The sequence below is a fragment of the Crotalus tigris genome, unplaced genomic scaffold (genome assembly GCF_016545835.1).
Source record: "Crotalus tigris isolate CLP2741 ecotype Arizona unplaced genomic scaffold, ASM1654583v1 scf7180000024298.760630, whole genome shotgun sequence".
Classification (NCBI taxonomy): Eukaryota; Metazoa; Chordata; class Lepidosauria; order Squamata; family Viperidae; genus Crotalus; species Crotalus tigris.
Window position 1 is genome coordinate 186249 of NW_024100471.1, and position 19788 is coordinate 206036.

The window sequence follows — 19788 nt, forward strand, 5'->3', positions numbered from 1 at the left end:
TAGGCTGGGACAGAACAGGGAGAATCTGCACAACTTCTGGAGAGAGACAAGGCGTCCCACTGGTTAATTTATTTCCCTGGAGTCAACATGTTACAGGAACGGTTCTCAACCTGTGGGCCGCGACCCCTTTGGGGGTCGAACGACCCTTTCACAGAGGTTGCCTAAGACCATCGGAAAACACATATTTCTGATGGTCTTAGGAACCTGTCTTGCTTTCAACTCCCCCTAAAATTCTTCATTCAGGCACGCTTCCAGAGTTCGGCCGGCAGGATGTCCTGCTGCCTCCCATGGCACCACGCCACTCCGTATCCCGCGCCTCAAGCCTCCGTGGCACAGAACCGCTGGCATGGTCCCCAATGGCCACTGACGCGCTTCCCGCCGCCGGCGACCATGCAAGCCCTGGCAATTGCTCCAGCCGAAGAAGCGGGTGGCTGGGAGGCCACTGCACCGATCTTCTGAGCCCGTTAGCTGGCGACCCCCTGAATGTGCGCTTGTCAGCTGGGAGGTCTGGCGACCGAGCCGGCCGGCGTGGAGGGCAATGGGGAGGTGGCAGCTCGGTGAGCGGGTTTCTGCCACCCTGCGAATGTCGGGCCCACGGGGCTCGACAAGAGTCAACGGTCCAACATAACGTCCCTCCTCGGATGAGAAAGAAGGAATCTCTCCTGCCCATGTCCCTTCCCCCCCCTCAAGTGACAACAGGAGGTTGCAGACAACTAAGTCAGCCGGTGCAGGAAGGCCTGGAATGGCCAGTCCAGGGCGCCTGGTTGCAGTGCTGGATGTCTTTTGCTCCTCCTAGAAGCCGGTGGCAAGAGAAAGAAGTCATTCAAACTTCAAGCTAGCTATTGGACGCCTATTCGCACTCCCCCCCTTTTTTTTGAGTACTTGTCTGCCAACCCACCCCATCTGTAAAAGTCTTCCACCCAAGCATAACTTTTAAGGATTTTCTTTGAGAAGGAGCGAGGGAGAGAGAAATAGAGAGAGGGAGAGAAAGAGGGAAAGAATAATAGAGAGAGGGAGATAGAGACAGAGAGGGAGAGAGTGAGTGATGGAGAGAGAGAAAGTGAGAGAGGAGACGGAGAGAAAGGGAGAGAGTAATAGAGGGAAAGGGAGGGAGAGAAAAGGAGAAAGAGGGAGAGAGAAATAGGGCGGAGAGAAAGAGGGAGAGAGAGATTAAATTACCGTATTTTCCAGTGTATAAGACAAGTCTGCGTATAAGACGTCCCCCGACTTCGGAGCCGATTTGCATGCTTTAGAAAGTCGTCTTATACGCCGGAAAATACAGTAGTAACATGGTTGTTAAGTGAATCTGGTTTTCCCCATTAACATTGCTTGTCAGAAGACTGCAAAAGGCGATCACGTGACCCTGGAACAATGTGACCATCATAAATATGAATCAGTTGCCAAGCATCGAAATATAAATCACATGACCCTGGGGATGCTGCAACGGTCATAAGTGTGAAAAATGCTCAGGTCATTTTTTTCAGTGCCCTTGTAACTCTGAACAGTCACTAAGCAAACTGTTGTAAATCAAGGACTACCTGTATTTTATCACTTTTTTCCATTTGTAACAATGCAAATACATCCTGCATATCAGATATTGACATTACGATTCATACCAGTAGCAAAATCACAGTTATGAAGTAGCAACGAAAATAATTTTATGGTTGGGGGTCACCACAACATGAGGAACTGTATTAAAGGGTCGCGGCATTAGGAAGGTTGAGAACCACTGTGTTACAGGAAGCCAAGCAGGGGCAAAGTTCACCTGAGCACGTTATGAAAACCCAGCTCTGTGCTTGTCATGGACCACAAGAGGCCGGAGAAATCAGGAACTCAAAGGCTATAGAGGTAGACCTTGACTTACGACCACAGGGGACCAGAATTCCTGTCTTAAGTATTTCTGAGTCGAATCTGATTTTATCCCCATTTTTACAACATGGTGGCAATTCATTAAGTGAATTACCACGGTGATTAAGCCAGCACCGCCGTCGTAAGTGCAAACCCATTCTGATGGGCATTTTTCTCTTTCTGCCAAAAACAGGCAAAAAAACTGATCAATCTCCAGCAGGGGACTGCAAGACACTACAACGGTTGTAAAAGCGAGACGGTTGCCAATTGCAATCGTGCCGCCACAACGCTCTTCAACGGTCCTAAGTGCGAGGACCGGGCCTTTTTTTCAGCACCGTCATAACTTAGAAACGCATGTCCGTAAGTCAGGGACTACTGTAAAGTAGCCGGGAGTCCCTGGGTGAGGCCAGGCGCACGTCTGGAGAAGCGGAAGAAGACCAGAGTCTCTCGCCAAAAGATTTTGCAAACTGTACTGGAATTCAGCTGAGCAACACGGGGTTCCCTCAAGGGGAAACAGACCCGACTCGCAGGAAGGTTAAATCACATTTTTTAATCAACTGACCTTCGACCTCCCCACCCCAAGGCCTTTAATTCCCCAAGAAGCAGTTTCCAGTGAAAGGGGTCTCCTTTCATCTTTTGGGGGGGGGGATTCCCAACCCCCTGGCCAGGAAGGTTACAAAGAAAACAGAGGACCTCACCCGGTGTGTGCGTGTGTGTGTGTATGTGTGTGTATCTTCCTCAGAGCCCTCTCGCTGGCCAACAAGGACCTGGCTGCTCCCCCCATCTCGGGGGTCCGTCTCCCTGCTTCGCCCCCCCCCCCCAGCCGGCTCCCCCCCAATCCGGAGGGTCACACCACGGCCTCAATCTCGGGCGCCCCCTCCTCGTCCTCCAGCATGCTGTAGGAAGCGTGGGCCTGGAAGGGCCGCTGGAGGGGGTGGGCCAGCAGCTTGGCCATGCAGTTGTGCAGCTCCACGGCCGGCCCGCTCAGGGAGACCTCGTATTTGTAGTTGGTGCCCTTGGCGTCCAGGTTGCTGAAGAAGGCGAAGGTCTCCTGGGGAGGAGAAGAGGGGTGTGGTGGGGGAGGGGGAGAAGAGGGGAGGACATGCAGGTGAGGAGACTGGCTTTGCTCCTGGCCCACGACTGGGAAAGGTCTCCCTCGCTAACCTCCAGGACTGGAAGCTTGGATCCTGTCGCTCAACAAGCTACACCCGGGTTGAAGCACGTTGCACACATTTAAGACTTGTGGACTCCCAGAATTCTCCCAGGAGAAAGGGAGGAAGATGGAAGGAAGGAAGAAAGAAAAGTGAGGGAGGGAGGGAAAGGAGGGAGGGAGGAAGAAAAGGGAGGAAAAGAGGGAAAAGGGAGGGAGGAGGAAGGAAGGGAGGAAAGAAGGAAGGAAGGAGAAAATGGAGTGAGGGAGGGAGGGAAGATGGGAGGAAGGAAGGGAAAAGGAAGAAAGGAAGAAGAAGAGGGAGGAAGGAAGGGAAGGAACAAGGAAGGAAGGAAGGAAAAAAAGGAGGGAGGGAGGGAGGAAGAAAGAAAGGGAAAAGGGAGGAAGAAGGAAGGAAGGGAAGCAACAAGGAAGGAAGGAAGGAAGGAGAAAAGGGAGGGAGGGAGGAAGAAGGAAGGGAGGGAGGAAAGAAGGAAGGAGAAAATGGAGTGAGGGAGGGAGGGAAGATGGGAGGGAGGGAGGAAGGAGAGGAAGGAAGGGAAAAGGGAGGAAGAAAGGAAGGGAAAAAGGAGGAAGAAGGAAGGGAAGGAAGGAGAAAAGGGAGGAAGAAGAAGGGAGGGAGGAAGGAAGGAGAAGAGGAAGGGAGGGAGGGAGGGAGGGAGGGAGGAAGGAAGGAAGGAAGGAAGGAAGGAAGGAAGGAAGGAAGGAAGGAAGGAAGGAAGGAAGGAAGGAAGGAAGGAAGGAATAGACAGAAATAAAAACCCAAAGGGCAAATGGCTGCAAGTGGTTGTGTCAAAAGCCCACATCCCCCTTTAAAGAAAGAGGAGCCATTTTTCAATGCTATTATTTCTATAGCTCAATCTGGGCCGGGGTGGGGGAGGGAACGCTAGCTGGGGAATGCTGGGAGTTGAAGTCCACAAGTCTCAAATTGGCCCAGCTTGGTCCGAAGTCCGAATGAAAATCAAACCAAGAGAAGCCAGCTGCGGTTTTACCTTCCAGGCGGTCTCCTCCTCCTTGTCCTCCAGACCATTGTGGATGTAGAGCACGTCAAAGAAGAAGTAAGGGCAGTGCAGCATTTTCTGTGGGGCGGGAGGGGAGAGCAGGGAGATCGGGGGGGGGGAGAGAATCTCAGCCCTTCAGCTGCCCCCCTTCCCCTCCCCCCATCCCTTTCCCCACAGCCAGCAGTAGGATCTCCTTTGTGCTTTACACGCCTTAATATTTTGCTTTTTCCATGAAATAAAACAGCATTGACTAGTCGTCTTCTTGGGCATCACGCCCTGTATTGGACTTTAAAAGGGCTCAAAACTATTGGCAGGGCACAGGGCCAATCTTAACCCCCACGTCCTAGCAAAGACCCCCCCCCCATTTTTATAAAGCCTTCGGAAGGCCACACCTGGAACACCTGCATCCAGTTTTGGTCACCACGTTACAAAAAAAGATGTTGCAAGTTTGGGAAAAATGCAAAGAAGAGCAACTAAGAGGATCAAAGGCCTGGAGGCTGAAACATACGAAGAACAGCTGTGGGATTTGGGAATGGCCAATCTAGAGAAAAGAAGGAGTGGGGGGGGACATGATAGCAGTGTTCCAATATGTGAGGGTCTCCAACAAAGAAGAGGGGGGGCCCACCTCTCCTCCAAAGCCCCTGAAGGCAGGACAAGAAGCAACGGATGGAAACTCATCAAGGAGAGAAGCAACCTGGAACTAAGGAGAAACTTCCTGACCGTGAGAACGATTAACCAGTGGAACTACCTACCTCCAGAAGGGGTGAATGCTCCAACACTGGAAGTTTTTAAGAAGAAACTGGACAGCCCTTTGTCCGAAATGGGTCTAGGGTCTCCTGCTTGAGCAGGGGGCTGGACTGGAAGACCTCCAGAGTCCTTTCCAACTCTGATATTTTGTAACTTTGATTTAAATATTGTTCCAAGAGTGTGGGGTGCCTGGGCGAACGCTCAGAAATGCTGGGGGGAGGGGAGGGGCTGGACTGGAAGACCTTCACGATCCCTTCCTGAATGAGAATATATTTGTCTATAAAGAAGGTAAATTTTCGAATAATATGTGTATTTTAGTTTTGTTAATTATATTGTAATGAAATGAGGGAAATCAAGGTGATCCGAAGTTTAAACATTGGTTATAAAAGGCTAAAGTGGAATATATAAATTGGAATTAAATAAAAACCTCTAAACAGGACTTGGATATATATATAAGTGAAATACTATTGATAAATGTACTGACTGATTGAGCCTATTAGAAACTTATCTACATGAATATGATGGAATATTTGAGGGAATCACTGAGGGAATAATAGTAGTAGTAGTAGTAGTAGTAGTAGTAGTAGTAATAATGATGATGATGATGATGATGATGATAAAGTTGGAAGGGGCCTTGGAGGTCATCTAGTCCAACCCCCTGCTTATTGATGTAACCTGAGATATATATGAATGATTTTGCTATTGATTGATTTCCCTAGCACCACGCTGCTTCCTAAGTACCTGGATGTTAAAATTTGAAAAATTAATAAAACCTATTGTTGTTTTTTTTAAAAAAAGATCCCTTCCCGCTCTATTCTGATGGATTGAGGATCCTTTGGATCGACTGACAACTCTCTCCCAGCAGAGTGCCTCCACCCTCTGTGGTAGGGCAATGCGGTTCCTGTCCTGTCAGAAAGCCAGAAACACACACACACACCACACACACATACACACACAGACCTGTATCTCCTAGAAATGGCTGCAGAATTCAAGAGATTCAAGAATTCTTTGCTGGGATCTGGAGATCCGTCTACCTGACACTCCGGGTGCTACTGAAAACTGTCTGTCTCCCTGCCTCCCCCCCCCCGCCCCCAAGAGCTGGGTCCTCGTGAGGTCAAGAAAGCGGGCACCTTCATCTGCTCGGTCAGCACGGCGGGGGGCTGGCAAGCCGGGCGGCTGTAGACCAAGATGGTCCTGACCACGTAAGGTGGAGGGATGCTCTGGACGTTCTCCGTGACCGGGAGCTCCGTCTTCTGCTGTCTGCGGAGAGGACGAGGAGAAGAGGCGGTGGGCACAGACGCCAGGCCTCCCCCCCGCCGCTGCCCCCTCCCCTCCCAGCCAGCACAGTCTGAGGACCAGAAGACACTAAGCCAGGGGTAGGCAACCTTGGCTCTTTTATGACTCGTGGACTTCCAACTCCCAGAATTCCTGAGTCAGCATGGGGGAACTATGGCCCCCTCATGACTCGTGGACTTCAACTCCCAGAATTCCTGAGCCAGCCTGGCTCAGCTTGGAAACCTCTCCCTTTCCCTTCAGCATGGCTGGCTCAGGAATTCTGGGAGTTGAAGTCCACGAGTCATAAAAGAGCCAAGGTTGCCGACCCCTGCACTAAGCAGAGGACATCAATGGTTGTTAAGTTGGGGACACCCCCCCCCAGATCGCCGTGCCTTGCGGGGGGAGGTCAAGACTCACATCAGGTTGAACAGGCCCTCCAGATCTGAACGGGAAAGGTTGAGGTCAACAGGACAGTTCTGGATCTTCTCCCCAGCCAGAGCAGCCCCCGGCAATGGGGGGGGGGAGGGAGGACTGGGGGCGGGCGGGAATTAAAAGGCAGTCCTTGGCCTACGACCGTGAACGAGCCCGCGGTTTCCACTTCTAATCGAGACAGTCGCTCGGCGAGTTTTGCCTCGCTTTACGACGTTCCTTGTTAAGTGGATCCCCGCGGTGGTTAAGCGAGGAGCACTTTGCTCGCTGGAAGGCGGGCCCAGGGGATCACATGACCCCTGCCACCCGTCATAGGTACATGCCAGTTTCCCAGCATTTGCGTTTTGGTCACGTGACCAGGGGGAAGTCGCGGCGGTCATTAAATGTGAAAAACGGTCACACCTCCACTTTTTCGGTGCCTTTGTGACCTCACATGAACAGTCGTAAACCGAGGACTGCCTGTATAGCCCCAGCAAGGTGGGGGTGGCTATGTGAAGACCCCCTCCCATTTCTTAACCCTCCCAGGGCGCCCTCCCCACGCTTCCTCCGTCACAGAACCGGGAACTGCATTCCCTTCCCAATGACTCTGGAGAATGTCCCAGAGCCTCCTGCCGGGCCAGATGCGAATTCTGCCCGGGGCCCAGGCCGGCCCTGCCCTGCCCTCGCCAGGCCCCCGTGTTGGGAGCTCTCCCGCCAGGCAAGAAGTAGGAACCCCAGACCAGGGTGGATTGGACTCGAGAGACTAGCAGCCGTCTCTTTCAAGCACGTCCTGTTTTTCTCCCGCCTCTCCTTCCGAATCGGATCAGGATTTGGGGGGGGGCTCCCTACCAGAGGTCAAACACCCCCCCCCGTCTCCCACCCCTGGGGGGGCTCCCCATTGGGAAAGGATACTGAAGGATTTGCAGAGGACGGTCTTCAGGTCGTACAAGCAGCTGCAGACTTCCCGGGGTTCGGACGTAAAGCCGGAGAGCTGTGGAGAGGAGAAGGAGGAGGAGGAGCAGGAGGAGCAGGAGGAGGAAGAGGAGGAGGAGGAGGAAGAGGAGCAGGAAGAGGAGGAGGAGGAAGAGGATCAGGAAGAGGAGGAGCAGGAGGAAGAGGAGGAAGGAGGAGGAGGAAGGAGGAGGAAGGAGGGAAGAGGAGGGAGGAAGAGGAGAGAGAGGAGGAAGGAGGAAGAGGAGGAGGAGGAAGAGGAGAGGAAGAGGGAGGAGAAGGAGGAGGAGGAAGAGGAGGAGCAGGAGGAGGAGGAGGAAGAGAGAGGAGGAGGGAGGAGGGAGGAAGAGAGGAAGAGGAGCAGAGAGAGAGAGGAGCAGGAGGAGGAGAAGAGGAGCAGGAAGAGGAGGCAGGAGGAAGAGGAGGAGGAAGAGGAGGAAGAGGAGGAGGAGGAAGAGGAGGAGAAGGAAGAGGAGGAGGAGGAAGAGGAGGAGGAAGAGGAGGAGGAGCAGGAGGAAGAGGAGCAGGAAGAGGAGGAGGAGAAGGAAGAGGAGGAGCAGGAGGAAGAGGAGGAGGAAGAGGAGGAGAAGGAAGAGGAGGAGGAAGAGGAGGAGAAGAGGAGGAGGAGGAGCAGGAGGAAGAGGAGGAGGAAGAGGAAGAGGAGGAGGCCGGTTAGATTAACAGGGATCACAGGCAGTCCTTGGCTTACGACAGAAATTGAGCCTGGAATGGTGGCCGCGAGCCATGTTGGCCGTTAAGCGGGTCACCACGTGAGTGCACCACATTTTACGGCCCTTTTTTCTGGTGGTCCTGAAGTGAGTCGCCAGAGTCATGCAGGCGCAGTCCCGTCCGCCAGGCGTGCCCCTTTTGGCCAGAAAACAGAAGCAAAAATGCCAATTTCTGGGGGGAGACAATGTCGTAAACCGCAGTTGTGCAACTGCGGGGTGCTGCAAAATGGCCGCCAACGCAGCCCCAAAATTTCTGCTGAGACGTTTGTTAAGTGAGCTTCTGCCCCATTTTACGACTCCGCCTGCCTCAGCTACTAAGCCAGTGGTTCTCAACCTTTTTAATGCCGTGACCCCCAACTAGTCGTAAATCAAGGACTACTCAACCGGTCATAAGTCGAGGACTACTCAACGGGTGCAGCACCGTTTGCAGAATGGGACTTTTGGCGGGCTCAGCAGGGCAGAGACAGCCTGGACAATTGCTATTGGCTTTGGAAAGCCAATAGAATTAGACTCTATTCAAGAGAGTCTCTTCTATTGGCTTTCAAAAGCCAATAGAATAAAAGGGAGTAGCACAGCTAAGGAAAAGGGGGAAAAAATGGCGGACTGCGTTGTTTGGAGACCCCCGTGAAATGGTCGTTCGACCCCAAATGGGGTCCTGACCCACAGGTTGAGAACCACTGTACTAAGCGAATCTGTGCCCTTGATAAGTTAGCAACCCGGTTGTTAAGTTGTGAACCCGGATTCCCCGTTGACTTTGCTCGTCAGAAAGTCATCAAAGGGGGTCACGGGACCCCCCCCCCAGGAAACGCTGCGACCGTCATAACTACGAGTCAGCTGCCAAGCATCTGAATTTTGATCACGTGACCATGGGGCAGGGGTAGGCAACCTCGGCTCTTTTATGACTCGTGGACTTCAACTACGGCCGTGTGAAAAACAGGTCCTAAGTTGCTTTTTTCGCTGCCGTTGTGACTTTAAATGGCCACTAAACAGTCGTAAGTCGAGGAGCGCCTGTGTTTGAAAACCAAAAGCCGGAGCAGGAGCCGTTGGCCGAGGGTCCTGCGTCCGGCCTCTGCCCAAGCTGGCCTCTTCCGGCTACATCCACGGACTCAGCAGGGGGAAGGCCGCACGTGAATGTGAGCTGCCCTGTCATATTGTTCATATTCATATTATTAGATCACATGCATGAGATTTTGCCCTGTTTATGTAATGCATGTGGGAGGCGGTGACCTTTTCAGAGCTGATTGCGCTGAAATTTCATTTTAATATATGCTGATTAGTGTACATTTAAACGACAATAAAGTTATTATTCTATTCTATTTATATTTCTATTCTAATTATTCTATTTTAATTATTCTGTTCTATTCTCTAGTCTATCCTATTCTATACTAATTATTCTATTCTATTCTCTATTCTATTCTTTATTCTATTCTAATTCTAATTCTATTCTATTCTAATTCCTATTCCTATTATTTCTTATTCTATTCTATTCTTATTCTAATTCCTATTTCTTATTCTATTCTATTCTATTATTCTAATTCCTATTCCTATTATTTCTTATTCTATTCTATTCTCTATTCTATTCTTTATTCTATTCTAATTCTAATTCTATTCTATTCTAATTCCTATTCCTATTATTTCTTATTCTATTCTATTCTATTCTATTCTATTCTATTCTATTCTATTCTATTCTATTCTATTCTATTCTATTCTATTCTATTCTCTGTTCTGTTCTGTTCATCAGTTGAACAACTTCCCTCCAGAAGTTGTGAATGCTCCAACACTGGAAGTTTTAAAGGAGAGGAGAGAATGGACAACCACTTGTCTGAAATGGTATAAGGATTCCTGCCTAAGCAGGGGGTTGGACTAGAAGACCTCCAAGGGCCCTTCCAATTCTCTTATTCTAATTCTTATTCCACACCAGCCAATCTTCCGGGGGGGGGAGGAAGTCCCCACCAGGAATCCCCCTGATATGGGTTCAGAAATTTATTTATTTATTTATTTATGAGTTATATACCGCTTTAAGTGCAAGCACTCTCTGAAATCAAGAAATCAAGCGAGGCCGAAGCCAAACCGCAACATCTGGGCTTATGGCAACGTGTGAAGCCCTCTCCGCCGCAGAGGTCCACGGTGGAACAGCAGGGAAGCCTTGGCAGAGGAGCAGCCGCGGGCACATGGCCGGGCAATGCCAATCTGGGCGTAAACGGGGCACCGAACGCAGGGAAGGACCCCCGGGGGTGTGGGGGCGGGAGACACACACACACACACACAAGCGTACCCATGTGACGTCGTTGTTCACCACCACCAGCGCAAACTCGTGGCTCTTGTCAATCTTGTGTTTGGTGCGGACAAACATCTCGATCATCTTCTGGGATATGTTGAGGGCGTTGGTCTTCAGCCTGCCCAGAGGGGAAATAAGGAAAAAGAAAGAGAAAGGAAGGAAGGAAGGAAAGAAAGGAAAAGGAGAGGAAGGAAGCAAAAGAGAGGGAGGAGGAGAGGATGAGGAGGCCAGTGAGGAAGCACCGCCAAGGGAAGGCGGGTCAAAGCCCCTGCAGAGGAGCCCCGGGCATCCCCCCCTCCAGAAACCTAACTCCAGAGGGGGCAAGGCCTGCCTCACGAGGAGACATCCATCTGAATTCCTTTCTGTTCAGCCAAGGGGACTAGAACCTTGATGGCAGGCCTTGGCAGCATCCCAGACGAGGCTGAGATGACACCCCCTTCCGCCCAAAGGCGGGAGGGCCACAGCAAGGACCGAAAGACAAGCCAGGTTTGTCCTCCCATCATCGGCCAGACCCCCTCCCCTTCAAAACCAGAGAAAGCCCCCACGGAGGAGGAGGAGCTGCTGGTCCCCCAGAAGCCGGCCGAGGGCCCCCTCCCCAAAAAAGATTCCTCTGGCTCACCCGTTGAAGGATTCCAGCCTGGGGTGGGACATTTCCTCCGAGAGATCCAGACAGATGATCTGGGGTAGAGAAGGGAATTAAAACACGGACGTGATCCCTCCCGTTCCCTCCTCCGTCCATCTATCCATGTCTGTTAAACCTTCTTTTCCCTCCCAATTTTCCTTGTTTTATTCCTTTTTATTCAGATACGGTTAACCCAAGGGTAGGCCGCCTTGGCTCTTTTATGACAGGTGGACCAACTCCCAGAATTCCTGAGCCAGCCATGCTGAGGAGAAAGGAAGAGGTTTCCAAGCTGAGCCATGCCGGCTGAGGAATTCTGGGAGTTGAAGTCCCTGAGTCATGAGGGGGCCATATTCCCCCATGCTGGCTCGGGACTTCTGGGAGAGGAAGTCCACGAGCCATGAAGGGGCCACAGTTCCCCCATGCTGGCTCAGGAATTCTGGGAGCTGAAGTCCACGAGTCATGAGGGGGCCATAGTTCCCCCATGCTGGCTGAGGAATTCTGGGAGTTGAAGTCCAGGAGTCACGAAGGGGCCATAGTTCCTCCATGCTGGCTCAGGAATTCTGGGAGTTGAAATGCACGAGCCATGAGGGGGCCATAGTTCCTCCATGCTAGCTCAGGAATTCTGGGAGTTGAAGTCCACGAGTCATGAAGGGGCCATAGTTCCCCCATGCTGGCTCAGGAATTCTGGGAGTTGAAGTCCACGAGTCATAAAAGAGCCAAGGTTGCCTATCCGTGGGTGACACGGTGTGTGTGCGACAAAAAATGGGTCAATCCGTACACAGATGGAGAAGCCATGGGGGTCCCGGGGGGGGGCATGTTGGTCAGGTCTGCCTCCACTCACCACTTTCTCCGGGCAGTTCACCCGCGGCGTCCGGACCTGGAACTCGGCGGGAGGGGCCGGGGCCAGCCAGGTCTTGCCGTTGGGGGCCTGGACGGCAGAGCTGGGGGGGCTGGTGGTGGTGCTGGCCGCCTCCCCCTCCCCTTCGCTTCGACTCCCCACGCTGGCCTGCAGGCTGAGGGTGCGGTCCTCAGCCCCCTCTGGGTTGGACCGGGTCCTGGGTCGCTGCTCGGAGGCCATTTCCTCCTCCTCCTCCGTCGCGCTGTTGGTCTCCGAGGTGTCCATCCAAGTCCCACCCGCTGGGGGCGAGTCCAGGATTGCCGGACGCCCACCGGGAGAGTGACACAATTGGGAGGGAGGGGGTTCTGACAATCCTCCCTTTCGGGAACGGACACAGCAAAGAGATTGTAAACATGTACAGTTCTATACATATTTGTCTAGTCACACAGGGGTAGGCAACCTTGGCTCTTTTATGACTCGTGGACTTCAACTCCCAGAATTCCTGAGCCAGCATAGCTGGCTCAGGAATTCTGGGAGTTGAAGTCCACGAGTCATAAAAGAGCCAAGGTTGCCTACCCCTGGTCTAGTGCAAACATTATTCCAAAAGGTACATATTTGTAATACATTTATATGATATTGACATCATTTTTTTTCTCGCTCATATTTCTTTTTTGTTAAACATTTTTTTTCCTCTTACCCCCCCCCCCATTTCAGAATGTAATATAACCACTATTATCTTTGTGTTTTGGTCCTTTCTTCCTCTTTTTTTTTGTTATTAATTATAAACATAACCTCAGACAGGCACAGAAATGGGAGTTCAGAGTGCAACCGCTTTCATGGAAGTTTTCAAGCTTGCCAACTTTAATTGTGAATTTATTAAATTATTATTAGAACAATTAACCAGTGGAACAACCTGCCCCCAGAAGCGGTGAATGCTCCAACACTGGAAGTTTTTAAGAAGAGACTGGACAGCCATTTGTCCGAAATGGTATAGGCCAGGGTTTCCTGCCTGAGCAGGGGGTTGGACTAGATGACCTCCAAGGTCCCTTCCAACATCATCATTATTATTAATTATTATTATTAATTTATATGCTGCCCGTCTCAGTCTAAATAAGGCCTCTTCTTGAATTCTGGGGAGGGTGGAAGCCCACCCCTCTTCAAAAGGTCAAGATTCAAAGCCGCTGATCCAAGGCAAGGTGGCTTCCCGATCTGTAGCCCGATTAGGCTTTCCATGCTGGTTGGGGATTCTGGGAACTGGTGCTCCACCACCACAACCCTCAACAGGCAGAAGTCACAACTGGCAACTAACTGTGCAAGACTCAGGAGTTCTGACCAACTGGGCCTGCCCACTGTCTACTCCAGGGTCTCCAACTCGGCCACTTTAAAACTTGTGGACTTCAACTCCCAGAATTCCCCAGCCAGTTTTGGGAGTTGAAGTCCACAGGTCTTAAAAGACCCCAGATGAGACTTTTTGGGGTCTTCAGATGCACTTTCTCCATTTAGGGATCCCCCTGTTAGCCCCTCGACTGCATCCCTCCTCCTTAAGAGAGGAGGATGAGGAAGGGGTGACACAGAGCAAGGCTCTTCCGCCGCCCCCATCCCCCCATCCTGAGCCTGGTGATTGAATAGAATAAAGCTGGAAGGGACCTCGGAGGTCTTCTAGTCCAGCCCCCTGCTCAAGCAGGAGACCCTAGACCACTTCAGACAAGTGGCTGTCTAGTAGTCAAATGGGTCTGGGGTCCCCGATTGACCGAAACCCCCAATTAATCTGCAGTTCTGGAGGAGCGATGCCAACCTTCTGGGCAGTGGGGGGAGCTGCAGCCTCTCCTCCTCGGGGGGCTTCTGGGCAGACCCCCGCCTGGCGCAGCCACGATGCCCGGAGCGAGACGGGTCCGGCGGCGCGTCTTCTGCAAAGGGGAACCCGGGCTCAGCAAAGCCCGCTCCCCTCTTTCCAACGGGACGCCCCGCCCTCCCCCTCTGCTTGCGAGGACCCGGACCCCCGCCCCGCCCAGCCTCCCCGCCTTGCGCGCGCCGGGCCCGCGGGCGCCGGGTTGCAAAGCCAGGGAGCGCCGGGCAGGGACCCAGGCAGCCCCCGCCGCCCCTTTGCAAGCCCCCCGCCCGCCCGCCCCTCCCTCCACGCACCTGGGACCCGCGGAGCCCAGCGCCGCAGAAGAGGGGGCCGGAAGGGGGGATGGGAAAAAAAAAAAGCAGCCGTCCCCGCAAGGGCTGCCGGGACTTGTAGTTTCCGCGCGAGCGATGGCCGGAAGACGCCGGGGGAGGGGGAGCCAGGGAGGGGCGGGGCCTGCTCGGGGGCGGGAGAGGCTTCTTTGCGGAGTTACTCTGTCCGCCTTGCCGGAGCTTCTCCGCTCTCTTCCTCCGCAAAAGCCGCTTCTGACTTCGCTTGCGAGCCCCGTTTCTCCACCGCGGCCCCTTTAAGGGGAGGCCTGGACTTCAACTCCCAGAATTCCCCAGCAGGCGTTTCCCCTCCCCGCCCCGATTGAGCTATAGCGATCATTGCTTTGAAAAACGGCCCCCGCTTTGTGTCTACGGGGATTGTAGACTTTTGGCAGACTCGTCTGTGGACATCTGCCTTCCCTTCCCTTCCTTCCTTCCTTCCTTCTTCTCTCTTTCCTTCCTTCCTTCCTTCCTCTCTTTCCTTCCTTCCCCTCTCTTTTCCTTCCTTCTTTTCCTCTTTTCCTTCCTTTCTTTTTCCTTCATTCCTTCCCTTCCTTCCCCTCTTTTGTTTCCTTCCACTTTCTTTCTTCCTTTCTCTTTCCTCCTTTCCTTCCCCTTTTGCTTCCTCTTTCCCTCTTTTCCTCCCTTCGCTTCTTCCTTCCTTTCTCTTCCTTCACCTCTTTTGCTTCCTTCCTCTTTCCCTTCTTTCTTTCCTTTCTCTTTTCTTCCTTCCTTCCCTTTCCTTCCTTCCCCTCTTTTCCTTCCTTCCTCTTTCCCTCTTTCCCTTTTCCTTCCTTTTTCTTCCTTTTTCCTTATTTCCTTTTCTTTTTCTTCCTTTCCTCCTTTCCTTTTTTTTTCTTTTCCTCTTCCTATTTTTTCTTTTTCCTTTCCTTCCTTATTTGCCTGCCTTCCTTCCTTCCTTCCTTCCTTCCTTCCTTCCTTCCTTCCTTCCTTCCTTCCTTTCATTTCTTCTTTCTTTTTCCTCGCAAGATTCGTTTTTCCCACCATTCAAATGTATACCTAACCCAAACTAGACGGTGTTGTCTAGTTTCCGAGCGCATCTCTTGGCACCCTCTTACTCGGCGGAAGAGCCTACTGCAACTCAGGGCTGGTCGTCAGGACTAGACGAAGCACCCTCCCAAAACATTACCGTGAGTATGGGGACAGGATTCTCTAAACCTCAGGTTGTGCACCTCTCAGAACTTAGGGAATTGACCAAGTCATCAATAATTGTTTTGAAAAACAATGGGAAAAATTTGCTGCTTCCCACTAAAGGGGATTTGATCCTCCTCTTAAAATATATATATCAAAATTGTCTTGTATATCCCGAAGGAGGATCCCTAAAAGTGTCGGTGTGGGTTAAATTGGGAAAGTATTTTCATGAACCTCCTCGAGCCCCTCCAAAAATTTTGTCTACATGGCGAATTGTTATTGAATGTCTCCAAATCCATGAAGATGCCATGAAAACAGAGAAGGGGAGGGTAGACCCCCCGCCTGCCTATAATTCTGAAAAGCCCGTAGACTCCCCGCCTGCCTATGACTCTGAAAAGCCCGTAGGCCCCCCGCCTGCCTATGACTCTGAAAAGCCCGATGATTTAAAAAAGGGACAGAGTGCAAAAGAAAAATCCTCCTTGGCCGTTTATCAAGCCGATGTGCCTTTTGAGGATGTGCCTTTTGAGCCGTCCGCGCCAATGAAGGAGGGAGGAAAAGAACAAAGGAGCATTAACGTGCTGCCTTCCCCTGCCAGCGCCATCTCCAGGGCACTGGCCGAAGCTCATGAAAAAGGGGAACTGCAACCTGAAGAATATCAATTTTGCGCGCCTGTTTTTATTGATCCAACCACAGGCAATCGCAGATATGAAACTATCCCCATGAAAACTATTAGAGAAATAAAACAAGCAGCATCAAGCTATGGGATTTCTAGCCATTATACCTTGGGTCTGATAGGTCACATGGCCTCTACCTTTTATTTGTTGCCTGAAGATTGGAAAGGGCTATTCCATATGATTTTAACGTTTTCACAATATGTGGTTTGGGAATCGGAATGGAAAAAAGAATGTCAAAAGATCGTTTTAGCTTGGCCGGGCCGTAATCAGCCAACAGTAGACCAGCTAACAGGGAATGGAAATTATAGTCACCTGGCCACTCAACAAGCCATGAATCCCTTGTTTTATTCTCATGCAGCCCTCGCCGCTCACGCTGCCCTGACTCGGGTCGATGATCCGCAGAGGGCAACAAAAGGCTCTTTTGTAAAGATTTTTCAAGGGTCTAATCAGCCCTATGGGGAATTTGTGGATCAGTTACAAAAGGCCATATCTAGGGAAATCACAAATGGAATAGCCCAAGAGGAATTGTTGAAAAAACCTGCCTTTGAAAATGCTAATGAGGACTGTAGACGGGTCCTGCAGCCCTTAATGAGCAAACCTGATGCAGGATTGGCAGACTATATTCAAGCCTGTAGAATTGTGGGGACCAATACATTTAACATGGAAACTTTGGCTATGGCCTTACAAAAAGCAGGAAGTAATAATGGGCAACCTGCGGGTAAAGCTGGTAACTGTTTTAATTGCGGGAAGCCTGGTCATTTTAAAAATCAGTGCCGGGCCCCAGGGGGGGTGCTAATAAAAGCAGGGGAGAGGGAGCCAGACCAAAAACCGTTTGCCCGCGCTGTAAAAAGGGGTTTCACTGGGCAAACCAGTGTCGCTCCAACCCTATGCCCGCTGATTCCCAGAAACCGGGAAACTAGAGCTGGGGCATTCAGCTAGCCCCGCCTCAAAGGCTGAATCTTATCATTTTGTCCTGGTGGCCTCCGAGACAATAACCACAGACGTATCCGTATCCGGGCTATCGTATTTTTTGCCAATCCGGCCGTCTGTCCCTTTTCCCCCTGATTGTGACACCCTTCTGTTAGTGTTTCCTCACCGTGACTTTATTATGCAGGGAGTAACGGCTATGCCATTTTTGAAAGACCCAGCTGACTTTACATCAGTCGCTTTGGCATTTACCCCTAACATTCCCATGACTGTGCTCAAGGGAACGATAGTGGCAATTGCCGTCCCTGTGCCCCAACAACCGCAAGTTTTGGCGATTGAGCAAGAAATTCAAAAGTTCCGCTCCTCTATGGCCTGTCAAGTCAACGGACGCTCCTTTTTTGGTATTCTAGATACCAGAGCTGACGTATCGGTCATAAGAGAGGAGGAGTGGCCCTCTGAGTGGCAGACCGACAGCGCACCGTCGGTTCGGGGAGTGGGAGGAGTCCAGCACGCACGCGTGAGCAAACACTGGCTTCCCGTGACCTCGGAAGAAACATCAGTCACTGCTCACATTAAACCTGTCATTCTTCCGCTTCATATTAATCTGTGGGGTCGGGACTTGATGAGTCAGTTCAATGCAAAATTAATTTTGGATTAAGATGTCTCAGTTAATAAAGTTAAACCTCTTGACTGACACCCCAGTTTGGGTGGATCAGTGGCCATTAACCAAAGAAAAATTAACCGCTCTGTTGCAATTGGTAGATCAACAATTAGAGTTAAAACGCATTGAACCCTCATTGAGTCCTTATAATACTCCGGTGTTTGTCATAAAGAAAAAATCTGGAAAATGGAGATTTTTGCACGATCTAAGAGTTGTCAATAAGATCATTCGCCCCATGGGGGGCGCTCCAATGCGGTTTACCTAATCCTAATTTGATACCAAAAGACTATGACCTGATGGTTATAGATCTAAAAGATGCATTTTTCTCTATTTCACTACACCCAGAGGACAAACACTTATTTGCCTTTACTGTGCCTGAAATGAATAACTCCAAGCCCACGGCCAAATATCAATGGACTGTCTTGCCTCAAGGGATGCAAAACAGTCCTACAATATGTCAATATGTTGTCAATCAGGTTTTAAGACCATATCGGGACAAGTTTCCTCATTTTAAAATTTACCATTATATGGATGATATTTTAGTGGCAGCTCCAGGACCCTCAGGTACGGTCTCAGCAACCTTGCCTGTTCTAACCTCCATTTTTCAAACAAATGGGTTTTTTATTTCGCCTGAAAAAATTCAGCTTAAACACCCCTTTCTGTACCTGGGCCACAAGCTTTTGGCCTCACATGCCGAGCCTCAGCTGTCTAAGTTGTGTCTTCCGCCATGCCTGACCTTAGTCCAACTTCAACAATATTTAGGATCAATTAATTGGGCCCGTCCCTATATGGGACTAACCACCTCTCAATTGGCTCCATTGTTCTCTGCTCTTACGCAGGGAAAAAATCCAGGAGATAAGATCGTGTTAACTCAACAACAACTTAAAACTTGTGACATCATTCAGCATGCATTGTCAAAAGTATGGGTCGATCGTGTTCAGCCCGATATGCCTTTTTCTATGTTAATTTTTAACACCGTTGACCTTCCTACGGCAGCTTTGGCTCAGATCGTGTCTAATATAAAAATGATGATTGTAGAATGGATCCACTTATCTCACACCCCGAAGAACACCATTTCACAGAAACATACGCTCTTTGCTCATCTTATAACAAAATCTCGCTTTAGGGCAAAGGCTTTAGGGGGTGTTGAACCGTCCTTTTTATATGTCCCTTGTTCGCTAACGGCTTGGGAAAGTTTGTTGGCCAACTATGAATCTTTGCAGCAAGCACTTGCTGATTGGCCAGGAGAAGTGTCTTGTCATCCACCATCAGATCCTCGCATTTTTTTATTAAAAACAGTCCCATTTAAATGGCAATCTCCTTGTGCTCCTTTCCCTTTAAAAGAAGCAATAACGGTGTGTGCCGACGGCAGCAAGACTCATGGAGCCTGTGCTTGGAAAGAGGAGGGGAAGTGGCGTACAAAAATCATCCCCCCACAGACGTCGGCTCAGCGCTCTGAGCTAGTGGCGGCCACGATGGCATTTTTTCATTTTAAAGATCAACCCTTTAATCTGATCCTGGACAGTTTATATGTTACCCAAATTGTCAAAACCATTTTTGACTCTTATTTGGCACCGAATGTCTCTATGGATCTGTTCACATTATTTTTGGACTTGCAACATCTCGTAAACGATCGCAAGCACCCATTTTTTGTTGCCCATATTCGTAGCCATCAGCCTTTTCCAGGCCCACTCCAAGAAGGCAATGATGTTGCCGATGCTGCCACCTCACAAACACCTCTTAATGTGCCACTCACCTTTTTAACCCCCTGGGAAAGTCATTCCTATTTCCATCAAAATAAGAAAGCATTAATCAAACAATTTAATCTTTCAGCTGCTGAAGCTGCTGCCATCGTTCAGCAATGTCCAACCTGTAGCAAGCAAGCACACTCAATACCACTTGGAGTAAATCCTCGTGGCTTGGAGAGCTGTCAAATTTGGCAAATGGATGTTACTCAATATCCTCCCTTTGCCCCGTGGAAACATCTTCATGTTTCTATTGATACATATTCTGGCTTCATTATGGCTTCCCCCATGTTTAGTGAGGCCACTAAACATGTTATCAATCACTGTATTCGGTCATTTGCATCGTTGGGACGCCCCAAAGAATTTAAGACAGACAACGGGCCTGCTTATATTAGCTCTGCTTTTGCAGAATTCTGTACAAAATGGTCCATTGTTCATAAGTTTGGCATTCCGTATAATAGCCAAGGTCAAGCCTTGGTTGAGCGAGCAAATCAAACATTAAAAACAGCTCTCAATCGATATTTAAATGAAAAGGGGAAAATTGCCCCTGGCCTCCCAGCAGTGCAAAACGCTCTTAACTTGTGTCT

At 50.4% G+C, this 19788-nt stretch overlaps 1 protein-coding gene across 2 annotated transcripts; it reads right to left on the bottom strand.

Annotated features, from left to right (window-relative positions):
• Positions 1–2302: 2302 nt before the first annotated feature.
• On the bottom strand, positions 2303–14133 carry BABAM1 (BRISC and BRCA1 A complex member 1). 2 transcript variants are annotated; one of them, XM_039324395.1, is made up of 10 exons: positions 14010–14133; positions 13663–13774; positions 11871–12245; positions 11027–11085; positions 10405–10525; positions 7363–7441; positions 6460–6484; positions 5898–6027; positions 4012–4098; positions 2303–2899 (listed from the first exon to the last, which is right to left on the bottom strand). In XM_039324395.1, exons 3-10 carry the CDS (start codon positions 12150–12152, stop codon positions 2696–2698), a joined length of 987 nt encoding a protein of 328 aa, XP_039180329.1. In that variant the 5' UTR covers positions 12153–12245; positions 13663–13774; positions 14010–14133; the 3' UTR covers positions 2303–2695. The 2 variants fall into 2 exon arrangements, with proteins under 2 accessions (XP_039180329.1, XP_039180330.1); XM_039324396.1 differs by lacking the exon at positions 13663–13774 and having other exon boundaries at positions 14010–14059.
• Between the last annotated feature and the right edge of the window lie 5655 nt (positions 14134–19788).

Excerpts from the sequence above, each read along its gene's own strand:
- BABAM1 (XM_039324395.1), bottom strand. The coding sequence starts at position 12,152 with ATGGACACCTCGGAGACCAACAGCGCGACGGAGGAGGAGGAGGAAATG. Across the intron at positions 11,086-11,870 it reads TGAACTGCCCGGAGAAAGTG|ATCATCTGTCTGGATCTCTC; the intron begins GTGAGTGGAGGC and ends TCTCTACCCCAG. Across the intron at positions 6,485-7,362 it reads CGTCCTCTGCAAATCCTTCA|ATCTGGAGGGCCTGTTCAAC; the intron begins GTATCCTTTCCC and ends TTTCCCGTTCAG.